This window comes from Aspergillus brasiliensis, assembly GCF_001889945.1.
Source record: "Aspergillus brasiliensis CBS 101740 unplaced genomic scaffold ASPBRscaffold_4, whole genome shotgun sequence".
NCBI classification, from domain to species: Eukaryota; Fungi; Ascomycota; class Eurotiomycetes; order Eurotiales; family Aspergillaceae; genus Aspergillus; species Aspergillus brasiliensis.
This window is the reverse complement of record NW_027137445.1, coordinates 2,577,320-2,590,188: the sequence shown is the minus strand read 5'-3', so window position 1 is coordinate 2,590,188 and position 12,869 is coordinate 2,577,320. Positions and strand designations below refer to the sequence as shown.

At 54.1% G+C, this 12,869-nt stretch overlaps 4 protein-coding genes across 4 annotated transcripts; 2 read left to right on the top strand and 2 right to left on the bottom strand.

Moving 5' to 3' along the window:
• Positions 1 to 120: 120 nt before the first annotated feature.
• ASPBRDRAFT_41746 (arylformamidase) lies at positions 121 to 1,493 on the bottom strand. Its single transcript, XM_067624644.1, has 2 exons — positions 1,063 to 1,493; positions 121 to 1,009 (listed from the first exon to the last, which is right to left on the bottom strand). Exons 1-2 carry the CDS (start codon positions 1,194 to 1,196, stop codon positions 211 to 213), a joined length of 933 nt encoding a protein of 310 aa, XP_067481214.1. The 5' UTR covers positions 1,197 to 1,493; the 3' UTR covers positions 121 to 210.
• A 159-nt stretch (positions 1,494 to 1,652) lies between these two features.
• On the top strand, positions 1,653 to 3,429 carry ASPBRDRAFT_41745 (putative eukaryotic translation initiation factor 3 subunit EifCh). Its single transcript, XM_067624643.1, has 4 exons — positions 1,653 to 1,713; positions 1,775 to 1,814; positions 1,895 to 2,364; positions 2,439 to 3,429. The coding sequence occupies exons 1-4, from the start codon at positions 1,706 to 1,708 to the stop codon at positions 3,016 to 3,018; spliced, it is 1,098 nt and encodes a 365-aa protein (XP_067481213.1). The 5' UTR covers positions 1,653 to 1,705; the 3' UTR covers positions 3,019 to 3,429.
• Positions 3,430 to 3,445: 16 nt separating this feature from the next.
• On the top strand, positions 3,446 to 4,739 carry ASPBRDRAFT_524119 (putative mitochondrial carrier protein). Its single transcript, XM_067626898.1, has 3 exons — positions 3,446 to 3,494; positions 3,561 to 3,750; positions 3,844 to 4,739. The coding sequence occupies exons 1-3, from the start codon at positions 3,465 to 3,467 to the stop codon at positions 4,629 to 4,631; spliced, it is 1,008 nt and encodes a 335-aa protein (XP_067481212.1). The 5' UTR covers positions 3,446 to 3,464; the 3' UTR covers positions 4,632 to 4,739.
• A 107-nt stretch (positions 4,740 to 4,846) lies between these two features.
• Positions 4,847 to 11,235, bottom strand: ASPBRDRAFT_29121 (uncharacterized protein; the record flags this gene model as incomplete). The annotated part of the gene is made up of 5 exons (XM_067622618.1): positions 4,847 to 6,142; positions 6,206 to 6,327; positions 6,377 to 10,046; positions 10,104 to 10,919; positions 11,005 to 11,235. 5 exons carry the CDS (start codon positions 11,233 to 11,235, stop codon positions 4,847 to 4,849), a joined length of 6,135 nt encoding a protein of 2,044 aa, XP_067481211.1.
• Positions 11,236 to 12,869: the final 1,634 nt, after the last annotated feature.

Genomic DNA, 12,869 nt, shown 5'->3' with positions numbered 1-12,869 from the left:
CCTCTGCTTCTGATGTGTACTAGTTTATTCCTCGGGTTTGTCTCCCGACTTCAAGATCACTCCGACATGGCGAGTTCGGCTCTTATGTAGATTTACCTTAGTTTCCGTCTGGAACAGATACCGAGGGCTCATAATGAACTGTATGCTCGTCATTCATCCATCCATTACTCTAGGTAGTCTGCCGGCACACTACTTGAACTACTAGTCTATCTACTCATCCCGAACCTTCTCAATCGCAAACGCGATCGCCCTCGCCAACTCGCCTCCCTTCTCCCATGCATCATCATGTTCTCCTTCAATATCCAACATCTCCACCACCCTCTTCTCTCTCCCACTCCCACCCACCCACTCCTCCTCCAAAGCCTTCCTCATCACCTCCCTCTGCGACGGATCCACCAACCCATCACCCCCCGAATACGCCAACACCGCCACCAACCGTTTCCCTTCTCCTCCCTCTCCACACCATCCACCAACCACTCCCTCCCCTCCCCTCCCCAAAGCAGGCGACACATCATCCCAAACCCCCTCATCACTCCCAAACGCCCCCTCAATAAAAGCCTGATAAGCACTCACACTCCGATGCGTATCCCTCAACAACCGGAGATCATAAATCCCCGCCATTCCCACAATCCCTACCGGAGGCAATACCTCCTTCTCCAAGTAAGACCGAAACCTCCCCATAACAGACTGGAACGCAAGCGTAGCACCGCAGCTATGTCCTACCAGGATGTAATTACTCCCCATATCGTATTTCCCTTGGAGAAAGGACAGCGCGGACTGCACATCGGAGATGTGATCCGGGTGTTTTGCGGCGCGGAGGTGCGCTGGTTCAGTGGTTTGGGGGTCTTGGGGGTGCGATGGGTGTGGGCTGAGACGGTAGGAGATTGAGGCGATGCCTTTGATTTGGGAGAGGGAGGTGGTGTCCTTGGTGGTGAGAGTGGTGAGGGCTGGGGTTAGGTAGTTCTCGGCTGTTTGGGTTGGGTCGCGCCAGGCGCCGCCGTGGATTAGACTAAGTAATTGGTTTAGTTATGGACAGTATCGGATTTAGAGGGAGGAGTTTACATCACCCAGTAGCCTTCATTGTTGTCAGTGTTGAGGGGGGCCACTGTGACGGTTTGGAGGATGTGATCGGTGCCGTAGGGGAAGGTTTCGATGGAGGGAGAAGTTGGGGCTTTGGAGGTGTGTGTTTGACCCATTGTTGCAATCGTTTTTTTGCTGTGTAGTATGAGATGGTGTTCCCTTGTCTATAGATGAGTGATGCTTGCTTGTTTATTGTAGAGGTGCTGGGTTAGTGAGGAGTCAGTAAGTAGCGTTAGTCGGCTTGGAACCTGCGGATGTAACTCCGTAGATAAGGCCATTGTTAGTTGTTCCCCCGGAACTCGGAGTATAGCATCATTGGGTGGAGTATTTTCAGCATATTTGCCCCAACTGGAAGTTTATAACCTCATAATAGCATAGTTTACAGTAGAATAAATATACTCCATACTCTCCGGCAAAAACGATGCTTTCGAGTGTAAAGTTATGCAAGGGTGATTAAAAGAACCCAAAAAGGCAAGCGGACCGGCGGCTCGTATGGGGCTTGGCGCGCTAGCCGTGTTGGGTGCTAGGCGGTGGGAAATGCTGAATTCCATCCACACAAACCTCGCCGCCGACTGCCATCTCATTGTCGCCGTCTGTATACGCAATTCCCAGGCACATATTCAACATGGCGGAGTAAGTCATCCTGCGTCTTATCGATCTCATCTAGGGGTCTGTATACTAATGCTCGAAATAGGAAAGAAGTCCCTCTTACGGCCGTTAAGGTCGAGGCCTTGGTATGCACACCATGAAAATCTTCCCCTCCCCACTCGCCTTTTTCACGGGCCGGCAACAATGCTTACAGCGTGGCATACAGGTGGTGATGAAGATCATCAAGCACGGTTCTCAAGCCTTCCCGACGACTGCGACCGGTTCGATCGTTGGTATGGATGTCGACGGTACCCTGGAGATCACCAACAGCTTCCCTTTCCCCGTCGTGGAGGTGCCCGCCGAATCGCACTTTGACAATGCCGCTCCCAACCCGGCTGCTGCCGCCCCCCGCGCGAAGGCCAACGCCGTCTACGAGGCTGAGATGATCCGCATGATGCGCGAGGTCAATGTTGACGCCAACAAAGTCGGTTGGTACACCAGCGCCAACATGGGCAACTTCGTCAACATGAACGTGATCGAGAACCAGTTCTTTTACCAGAAGGAAATGAACGAGCGCACAGTCGCTCTGGTGCATGATGTCAGCCGCAGCGCTCAGGGAAGCCTGAGCCTGCGCGCTTTCCGCCTGTCCCCTAAGTTCATGGCGGCTTTCAAGGAGAACAAGTTCACTTCTGAGGAGTACGTTGATACATGCCCCTGATCCTGCAGGAGGTGGAGGACGATAAGACGTTGTGCTAATCCGCTACTTCTAGACTGCAAAAATCCAGCCTCAGGTACCAGGACATCCTGGTCGAGCTCCCCGTTGAAATCCACAACTCTCACCTGATCACCTCCTTCATCCACCAGCTCCAGACCCCCACCCAGGCGACCCCCTCCGACCTCCCCCCGTCTCTGGCCGCCTTGGAGTCGTCTCAGTACGCCAAGTCGTCCGTGCTGGCACCCAACTTCGACAACCTCTCCCTCAGCATCGACCCGTTCCTGGAGAAGAACTGCGACCTCCTGCTCGACAGCATCGAGGTGCACCACACCGAGACCAACAACTTCCAGTACTACCAGCGGTCGCTTGCTCGTGAGCAGGCCAAGATCACCGCGTGGCAGAACAAGCGCAAGACCGAGAACGCCAGCCGCGCGGCGCTCAAGCAGCCCCTCCTGCCCGAGGACGAGTGGCAGCGGCTGTTCAAGCTGCCCCAGGAGCCCAGCCGCCTGGACAGCATGCTCAACAGCCGCCAGGTCGAGCAGTATGCTCGCCAGGTCGACAGCTTCGTGTCCGCGACGACGGGTAAGATGTTCGCCGTCAAGGGCAACCTGCTTCCGGGTGAGACGGCCAAATAGATGGATGAGGAGAGGAGGAGAAGAACAAGGAAAGGAAAGGAAAATAGGGAAGGTGGCGATGATGATTAGTTCTTGGAATTGCATGACCTTACGGCGTAGGGAGGGAAAATTCTGTATCTGACGGGCTGTTAATATGACTCCTGTTTGCTTCTTCCATGAGAATTAGAACGGGCATGACTTGATACCATACCTCCTTACTTGACTATCCTGCTGCTGCTGCTACTCTTTGCTCTTTGCTCTCTACTCTTTGCTCTACTATTGTACTTCTTTAGAGAAGAGCAGATTGAGCCCTAATTCCGGCTTAGGGCAAGGCCTGCTACTGGGCACGTGGTAATGACCTCATCGATAACGATGATGATAGATAACTAGCTAGATAAGATATACCTCATTCCAGTATACTTTAGTTTCTTCACTTCTCGATCCATGAATACATTGAATGTGGGGTCATGTACAATACCAACACCGACATCTGGCTCGTAAGTGTACTCCCTTTGGATCAATCAAATGACACCCCGGGGGATAAACTAAAAGAGAAGAACTAGTCCGGCGCCTTCGCCGTCCTCATAGTCGACTTCCTCGTCTACCCCATTGACACACTCAAAACCCGTATCCAATCCCCAAATTACACCAAAGTCTACAAGAATGCTACGACAGGGGCAATTGACCGAAAACTCCTCTTTAGGGGACTCTACCAAGGGGTAGGGAGCGTCGTTCTTGCTACTATACCTGCTTGTATGTTTTGTTTCCTCTCTGTCTCTATACATAATTTAGTCTCATCTATGGACTATTTTGAGACAGTACTGATACACAAGTGGGATTGAATAGCAGGAGCATTCTTCACAACCTACGAAGGCCTAAAGCACACCCTCAGCACAAACCCCCATACACAATCCCTACTCCCTACACCAATCATCCACTCCCTCTCCTCGTGCATCGCTGAATCAGTCTCTTGCTTCATATTAACTCCAGCGGAGGTGATCAAGCAGAATGCACAAGTCTACACTAATCCCACCCCTCATTCCAGTCACCTCAAGGGAAAATCAACTCCCTCGAAAACAAATATAACCCTCCTCACCCTCCAGAAATTCCGCCATAGACCAGCAAGTCTCTGGAGCGGGTATACGGCTCTCCTGGGGAGGAATCTGCCCTTCACGGGGCTGAATTTCCCCGTGTTTGAGTACTTAAGGGGGCATTTATCGGGGTATTTACTTCGTCGTCGTCAGAGAGGAGGGAATGGGGATAGTGATGGTGGTGATGTATTAGCCCAGTTTGGGGCCGTGCAGCGTGCTCTTATCACGGGGGTTTCTGCTGCTGTTGCGGGGACGGTTTCGTCTGTTGTGACCACGCCGGTGGATGTGGTTAAGACGAGGATGATGTTGGGGGCTGGTAGTACTACTACTAGTAGTGGTAGTGGTGGGGATAGAGGAGGGAGAAAGGGTGCGTGGGCTGTGGGGAAGAAAGTGTTTAGAGAGGAAGGGGTTAGGGGGCTGTTCAAGGGAGGAGCGATACGGTCTGTGTGGACGGCTGTTTCGTTTGGGGTGTATCTGTGTGTGTATGAGGGTGGGAGAGGGTTTTTGGAGAATAGACGGAAGGAGAGGGAGGTATCATCTTGACTGGGATTTCCATGTAAACAACAACTACTGTAGAGTAATAAATATATGATAAACTCATCAATCCATTTCACTCTGGTATATCCATCAAGCAGAGTCCATTCTCAGTTAATCGTACATCATATATCCCTTCAATGGCAAACATCGCTTCATGTCGTTCATCATTCCGTTCGTAAAAGAAAAGAAACATCCTCATATCAATACTCCAAGCAACCAGCTCACCCCATATTGGTCAGTCTCTTGAACCAATTCGGCATCCTGGGCCCATTGACGGGTGGTGCATAACGATCGTCGTACGACCTCATGCCCCGGACCCGTTCGTAATCAGCACTGCCAGAACTACGCTCAGACCGTCTGGCCTCGCGCTTTCGCGCCCGCAACTCGTCGATTTCCTGATCTGTCAGTCCAGGATATCTGGCTCGTCGTCGGGCCCGACGTCGCAGCTCACGTCGTGCCTCCTCGTCTGAGGAGACCGAGTTCGCCTGGACCGGCTCACCTGAGCCAGGTGGCATGTCCAGCACGGTGGCCACGACCGGTGGTGGTTCCGGCGGGTCGCTCGCTTGGGAATGCACCCAGGACGAAGTTTTATCCTTGCGTCCTCCGGACATCATCGGTGGTTCGCGCTCCGGTTCTGGAGCCCTGGATTTCCGACGTTTGGGCCTCGCCCCCTCTTCTGTAGACCGTTCCGGACGATAAGCCCTCTCGCCATCGTAGCCGCCGAGATAGAATTCTCGGGCTGCTCTGTCATCGACAGGGTGACGAGAGGATCGACGTTTGGACCGGGGCTCGTACGCGGCGGCTTCTTGCATCTCTGCCTCCCTCCGCCGTCTGCGTTCGCGCCGTTCTGCTGCTCTGGCTTCGGCTTCGGCCTGCTCTTCTGCCTCGCGGGCTTCTGCCTCCTCTCGAGCACGACGCTCTTCACGAGCTGCTCTACGAAGCCTTCGCTCCTCCTGGCGTCTTGCTTCTCTCTCTTCCTCCTCTCGGAGCATTCTCTCCTGCATCTCTCGCTCACGGGCTCTCTCTCTTTCCCTGCGTCGCGCACGTCTTTCTTCGGCATCGCGCCACTCGCTCTCACGCATCTGATCAGACGGCGCCTGTCGAGAGGATCTTTTTGCTCGACGGGCTGCTCGCCTCGCTTCAACTTCGTCCATGTCGGTTTCTGGGAAACCTCCCACTGGACCCCCCTCAGTGACAAAGCCGTCAAGTTCAGCCTCTCTCTCAGCACGTCTTCTGCGAGCTTCGCGTCTTGCACGCCGCTCCTCTCGCTCTGGCTCTGTCATGTATCTGACATCCTCGTCGCGATGGGACCGGGACTTTCGGCGCTCTGGAGGGTCCGGACGAGCGGTTTTCCGCAAAGACCCGATGAAGCCCATGAGACCAGTAGACTCTGGTTTCTTGGGCGCAGTACTTGCCCGTCTCACGCGTCGCTCCCTTGGAGCTTCCACGAAAGCAATATCTTCCGGTCCCGAGAACACTTCAGCATCATCAAACTGCTCTTCTTGTCTTGACCGAGACTAAGCAACGAAGTTAGCATCGTGACAGGACCTTCTCCGCGACTATCCCTGAATTTCGCTTACCTTTCTCCTCGATCGTCGGTCGGAATGCCTCGATCCCCTTGAGCCGTCCTTCGGAGCATCAATGTCATCCCTGTCTACCATGACGATGTCCTCGTCTTCGAATGCATACGGGTCGCGAGCACCTAGGAAACCTGTTAGCAGCGCTACGGGCTATTATAGGTGAATACATACGAGATCTCTTACGAGATTCATGCCGTCTCTCTCTTTCTCTCCGAGAGGTGCCGTTCACGCCCATCATCCTGGCAGCCTTATCCGGCATATCCCGGCTATCGTCCGGTGGAGGACTGGGGAACCCAGCGTCCTCCATTCCCACGGATGGACGTCTCGAAGTAGTCCGGGAGGCGTGTGCTCCGGTCCTGCGACTCGACTTTGTCCTGCTAGGCGGGGGTGGCGTGCCCAGGACAAAATCAGCAAGAGTCATACCTCGGCTATTGCGCTTATCCTTGTCAGAGGTAGACTTCTCTCCCTCGTTCTCAGGATCCCTTGACTTTGGTTGTCTGGTCGATCTCGACCTGACCACAGGCGGCGGGGACTGGTCCCGTTCTCGCTCCCGTCTACGCCGGTGTTCCCGTGTGCTGGGCTGCTTTTGAGGCGTGGCGCCCCAAAATCCCCAGGATGCTGAACCGGGGGTGCGCTCAACACGAACACGCTCCCTCCTGGCCGGCTTCTCCAGCTCAGGCTCAGGCTCAGCAGGCTCTGGTGGAGGCGTAGGAGGGCCGCCCGCGCCTACATCAACTTCTGCAGCTGCTTCGCCAGTCTCGACATCGGCAGGGACTGGTTCCACGACCGGAACTGCCTTTTCTAGACTGGACACCTTTTTGCTCTTTTTCCTCGGCTTTTCAGGCTTGGGAGCAGGTGCTTCGTCGGCCACGGGCTCTATTTCCCGTGTTTGTTCGATCGGAGGCTCCGGAGCAGGGGCCGGAACAAACTCAGGTTCCGGTTCAGCTATCGGCTCCGGCTCAGGCTCAGGAGCTGGCTCTGGTTCTTGGACTGGCTCAGGAACCGGTTCTGGCTCAACGGCCTTCTTCTTTTTCTTCTTCTTTTCGGTTTTCGAGATGGGAACAGGTGCGGGGGCTGGCTCCGGCTCGGGCTGCGGTTCTGGCTCTGCAACAGGCTCAGGTACCGGCTCAGGCACGGGCTCAGGAGCCGGCGGTTCAAATACAGGCTCAGGAACTGGTTCAGGTACCGGCTCAGGCACAGCTTCGAGTATAGTAGTTTTCGCCTTCTTTTTCTCCTTCTTCTTCAATTTCTTTGACAAGGGCACCGGTTCAGGCTCGGGCTCGGGCTCAGGTTGCTGAGGCTCTGGCTCTGGCTCGGGCTCGGGCTCTGGCTCAAATTGAGGTTCCGGCTCTGGAGCAGGCGGCTCCGGAGCAGGTGGAGGGGGTATATCGTAAAAGTCCTCGTCGTCAAAAGCGTCTGGGAAACTGCCGGGGACCAAATCCCTAGAGGGCTTTTTAAACGCAACCGGTTCGGGGTCAAAGAATTCTACAGGCTCGGGTTGCGGGGGTGCAGGAGGTTCCTCTGGGGGCGGGGCTGGCTCTTCCTTGGCTGACTTTCCTTTTGATTTCCCCTTCTTTGTTTGCTCCAAAGCTTTGATTCGCTCTGCCACGGACGATTTGGCTGATGACTTGGTCTTTGAGGTGACAGCAGGAGTCTTCGCTGGCGGCGCGGCTGGCGCGGGTGGTTCGTCGACAACTGGCGGGATTGGCGCTTCGGGCGCCTCGGGCATCCTTGAGTCGTCAACGTCAATGAGTAAGTCATCCTCTGCAGGATGACTTGGTACATGTTCAGGCTCGGGCTCGGGCTCTGGTGCCGCCTCTATGGCTCTAGTCTTCTCTGAAGACTTCTTCTTCGTAGTCTTGGATTTGCCCATGGTTGCAGCACCAATGGTGGCCCAGAAACCCATGCCACTCTTAGGGGTCTCTTCCTCCTTGTAACCCTTCTTGTTACTCTTGGCAGGCTTGCTGTCATAGTCATCCCAGAGAGGCTCGTCGGGGACTTGGTCAGTAGGTACATATCCCTCTGGCTCGGCATTCCAACCCAAAGATGGAGGTGTTGGTGCGGGTGGCGGAGGCTCAGCAGCGACCTTGTTCTTCTTCTTCTTCTTTTCCTTCGGGGCATTCAAGATTCCCCAGCTCTCCTCCTCATAAGTCTGCTCTGGGGCCACTTCAGGGACTGGCTCGGGCGCAGCGTCTGGCTGTGGCTCCCAAGCCGGCTCAGGCTCTTGTTCTGGCTCCGGTTCTGGGGCTGGAGGTGGTGCCGGCTCTTCTTGAATAGGTTCAAAAACTGGCTCGGGTTCTTGAGGTGGTTCAGACCCTGGAACAGGAAGCTCGAAGTCTTTACCTGGAATAGGAAGTCCATTCTTGATCAGTGTCTTTTCACGTTTCTTCCGGTCCTTGGAAGAGAGTGTATGCCAGTTGTTATAGAGAGGACTGTCTGGTATCTCAAAAGCTGGCGGCTTCTCCGGTTCAGGTTCGGGCTCAGGTTCAACAACTGGTTCAGGTTCAGGTTCAACAATTGGCTCTGGCTCCGGCTCCGGCTCAGGAGCTGGCTCCGGTTCTTGGACTGGTTCTGGCTCTGGCTCTGGCTCTTGAGGAGGCTCGGCATTTGGATCAGGCAATTCAAAATCTTTACCAGGGATAGGAAGTCCATTCTTCATCAACGTTTTCTCACGTTTCTTCCGATCTTTGGATGAAAGTGTATGCCAGTTATTATAGAGAGGACTCTCTGGTATCTCAAAGGCTGGCGGCTTCTCTGGCTCGGGTTCGGGTTCAGGTTCAACAACTGGTTCAGGTTCGGGTTCAGCTATTGGCTCCGGCTCCGGCTCAGGAGCTGGCTCGGGCTCAGCTTCCGGGATTGGATCAGGTTCAGCTGCTGGCTCAGGCTCGGGGTCTTTAGGTGGTTCAGCATTCGGATCAGGAAGTTCAAAATCCTTACCCGGGATGGGGAGTCCATTCTTGATCAGTGTCTTCTCACGTTTCTTCCGATCTTTAGATGAAAGGGTGTGCCAGTTGTTATAGAGAGGGTTATCGGTGTCAAAGGCTGGCTTCTCGGGCTCGGGTTCAGGCTCTGGTTCAACGACTGGTTCAGGTTCAGGCTCTGGCTCCGGCTCCACGGGATCAGCCTGTGGTTCTGGCTCCGGCTCCAGCTCAAAGATCGTGCCCTTCTTCTTTTTCTTATCCTTCTTTGGGAGGTCCCAACCCGATGTCCAATCGTCATCCTTCATCTCGGCAGGTTCTGGATCGGCTGGTGGCTCCGGAGCCGGCTCTGGCTCCTCGAGGATGGAATTCTTCTTGGCCTTCTTGTCTTTCTTGGTAGTGGCTGCCCCCCAACCCCAGTCATCATCAGCAAATTCCGGCTCTTTCTTCTCTTCAACCGCGGGCCAGGCGTTATCCGATTTTGGCTCTTCTGCAAGAAGGTTGGGCGTCGGTTCCTCCTCAATCCCCTTCTTCTTTTTCTTCTTGTCCTTCTTGGTCACGGTAAATCCGCCCCAGTCGTCCTCTGGCTTGTTCTCTTCCGGGGCAAGGGGGGGTTCGTTGGCAGCTGGAGGACTTCCAAGGTCCGCACCAAAGCTGAACCCAACGGAGGCGTTCGACATCCCGTTGTTACCGGAGAAGGACCAGGGGTTACTATCCTCTTTTGGCTTGTCTTCTTTCATGCCGTTCAAGGTGTTAAGACCCCATTTATCGCCAGAACCCCAGCCTTGACCCCAGGTCCCAAAGTTGAAGCCCGTCCCCGGGGCTGCAGGAGGCAGGTTTATGTCTAGTTGCGGCGCACTGTCGTTCAAGCTTACGTCTTGGAATCCGTTGGACGCCGGTTCGGGCGGGTTAGGGTCAGCGCCCTGCTGATAAGTTAGGAGATTCATCACCTAGTATCGCAGCGACCATGGTAAACATACCTTGCCTTTCTTCTTCTTTTTCTTGCTAGTCGTAGCGGTGAACCCCCAGCCATCATCACCGTTGGTATTAGCATCATCTGCCCAGCTAAGGTCGGGGGGAGCGGCGGCAGCGGCGGCTTCTTCGGCCGCCCGCTTCTCCTCCTCTTCCTTGGCCAGCCGTTCTGCCTCCTCTTTGGCCAGTCTCTCCTGTTCTTCCCTGGCCTGCTGTTCCTCCTCTTCTCGCTTCCGTTGCTCCTCTTCTTCTTTTAGTTTTTCCTCTTCCTCCTGTTTCTTCTTCTTCTTGCTCTTCTTCGTGCTTGTCGCATTCCATGCGCCCCATTCGTCATCATCCCCGTTGTTGCCGTCCTCTCCGTTTCCATCTTGGCCATTATCATCTCCACCACCACCACCTCCCAAATCGCCTCCTTCATTTCCGCCGCTATCACCGTTTTGCTCATCCCCGCCGCCCTCTTCTTGCTTGTCACCTCCACTTTCCTCCGCCGGCGGTGTGTTCTGCCGCTGGGGTTGCGACGTCGCCTTCTTCTTATTCTTCTTTCCTCCTTTGTGTTCTCGAATGCCCGACGCAACCCCAAAATCGAATGGCCGTGACGCACCTTTACATTCTGACCTATCTGTGGACTGTGAGGGCGCAGAGTCTTGGGTTAGAGTCTTCCTATGGGCCAAGGGAGCAAGTGTGGCGTAATCCGGAGGTAGATCCTTGATCGCATCGTCATATGTGGGTGGTGGTGCATCAGAGCCTACGGGCACGAAGGCATGGATGTCAGCCTCCAGAGCCAACGATGATTCGTAGCCTAGCTTCGGCCGTAATGTTGTATCCTGCATACGGGTCTAGCCATTAGCACGGGAACAGCGAGACTCATGGCTAGGACTTTATTCGCCATTGAGTTCACGGCGAACCTACCTTGTTCTGATGTTCCACCACTTGGGGGACTTTGCCGTCATGCACACCACCAACCCTGGTGGTGTATTCTCGGAACCCGAGACACCCCGAAGTTAAACCATCCAACTGCAGCCAGCCATTTGACATGTCGCAACTTTCCTTGCGACGCTTGTCAGATTCCGTCAGGGAATGTACATGTATCCTCAGTGGAGATACAAATTCATCACGACGGATTGTCCGCACAACTTCCATCCTGGAAAAGCGACTGACACTTGTCTGACGACCAGCGACAGCTCTATGCCAGGCGCATGGATATCAAATGACTATGGGCCCCAATTGAGGCAGCAGGCGTTCGAGCGACGAAATTGGCGTACAAATAGGCGACAGCGCAGGAGAAATGATGCGAAGACGAAGGGGACTCGGAGGTGGGAGGTACGGAGGACTTATGGTAGTTACACCACGCGAAACGTCACGTCAGATGCTAGGCAGACCGATATTTGCGATAAGGACTGAAGAGTGGGCGAGATAGGAGTTGGTCGACCTCAGAAAGAATGTCAGAGGAAGCGAGGAGATCTAAATTGACGAAGGAAGTTCAGCAGGGAGAAGTAGGGATACGAGGTGAGGCCATGGAATTCATGACCCTAGGGCGGTGGCAGACGTGGAAAAAGGAAAGGAGCGCAATTCTGCGGTAGATCTTCCCAGGCGAGAATGGGATTGGATGATTTGGTATGCGATGGACAGTGAGGAATGTGAACTAGTATACGTCGGGAAAATCAGCGGTCGCTCGAAGTTGAGTATGGAAGAAGCAAGTAGTAGACGAGGACGGGTTGCGGGAGTGCCACCAAAAGTAAATAAAAACTTCGAGGGAAAAAAAAAGTGAGATTGCAAACCTTTTTTTTTCCCTCTCTATTTCTCTCAAGTTGCAAGCAGCTCTTTGATTTGATTGATCGGCATATACGGAGTAAAAAGCGTGTGATTGAATCTCCGAGGCCCAGTAGTGTAACCCGGTGGCTGGGGAAATGGTAATGAGCCAACGGGGCAGCGGGATCGCTGGGAAGATGCCGGTATAGTCGCACGCCGCGGTAGGTGAGAGCCGGTGAGCGTGGATGGTCGAGTATTTTATTGGCGCATCCAATGCAGCATCCAACGAGGGACTGAGAAGTATCTCCTAGACTGTAGTGAGACGTTGGTAAGAACCGCAGTAAGCCCGCGAGCAATGGACGATGAAGGGAGTCACGCAGGCACAAGCCAGTCACACACCTGGTTGGGTTGCGCGCAAGGACGGGGGCGGTGGGCAGATGCTCCTATCGATAACGAATGCCCCCCTCCTTCGCGGTGGGAAAGCGTTGGCGCGATCGACGAGTCGGACCTGTCGGTGGCCCGGAGAATGAAGGTAGGAAGTATGTACTTATGTACTTAAGTGAGTAGTAGTACACTGACTTGCAGTTGCGCATATGCCTCTGGACGGGTAGATTGGTCTTGCTATATGTACTATTATGTATGTAACCATCATCGGGGATGACCTCCCCCCATCATGCAGACAGAGCCCGACAAAGGGTATTCAGAGCATTACCAAAAAGGGTTTAAGCAGCAAGGTATTCGTTGTCAATTCTTCTTCCCGGCTTCAAGTGGGGGCGAACATTATTATTAGTTAGCAGGACTGCTTTGATGGAAATGGAAAGTCTGCTAACTTGCTATGGGAAAGAAGAGGAGCTAAAAGATCTCCGGTTCCTTGGTTCGACCCGCTGGCATTAACTAAAACTACCCTCGCCAGTAAACAAATCAATGGCTGGTCAGTGACTTTGCATACATAAGGCATCACTGCAAGAGAAAACAGAAATATCACCATTCCTTGCAAAGACAACGCAGGTCGAACATACCAGATG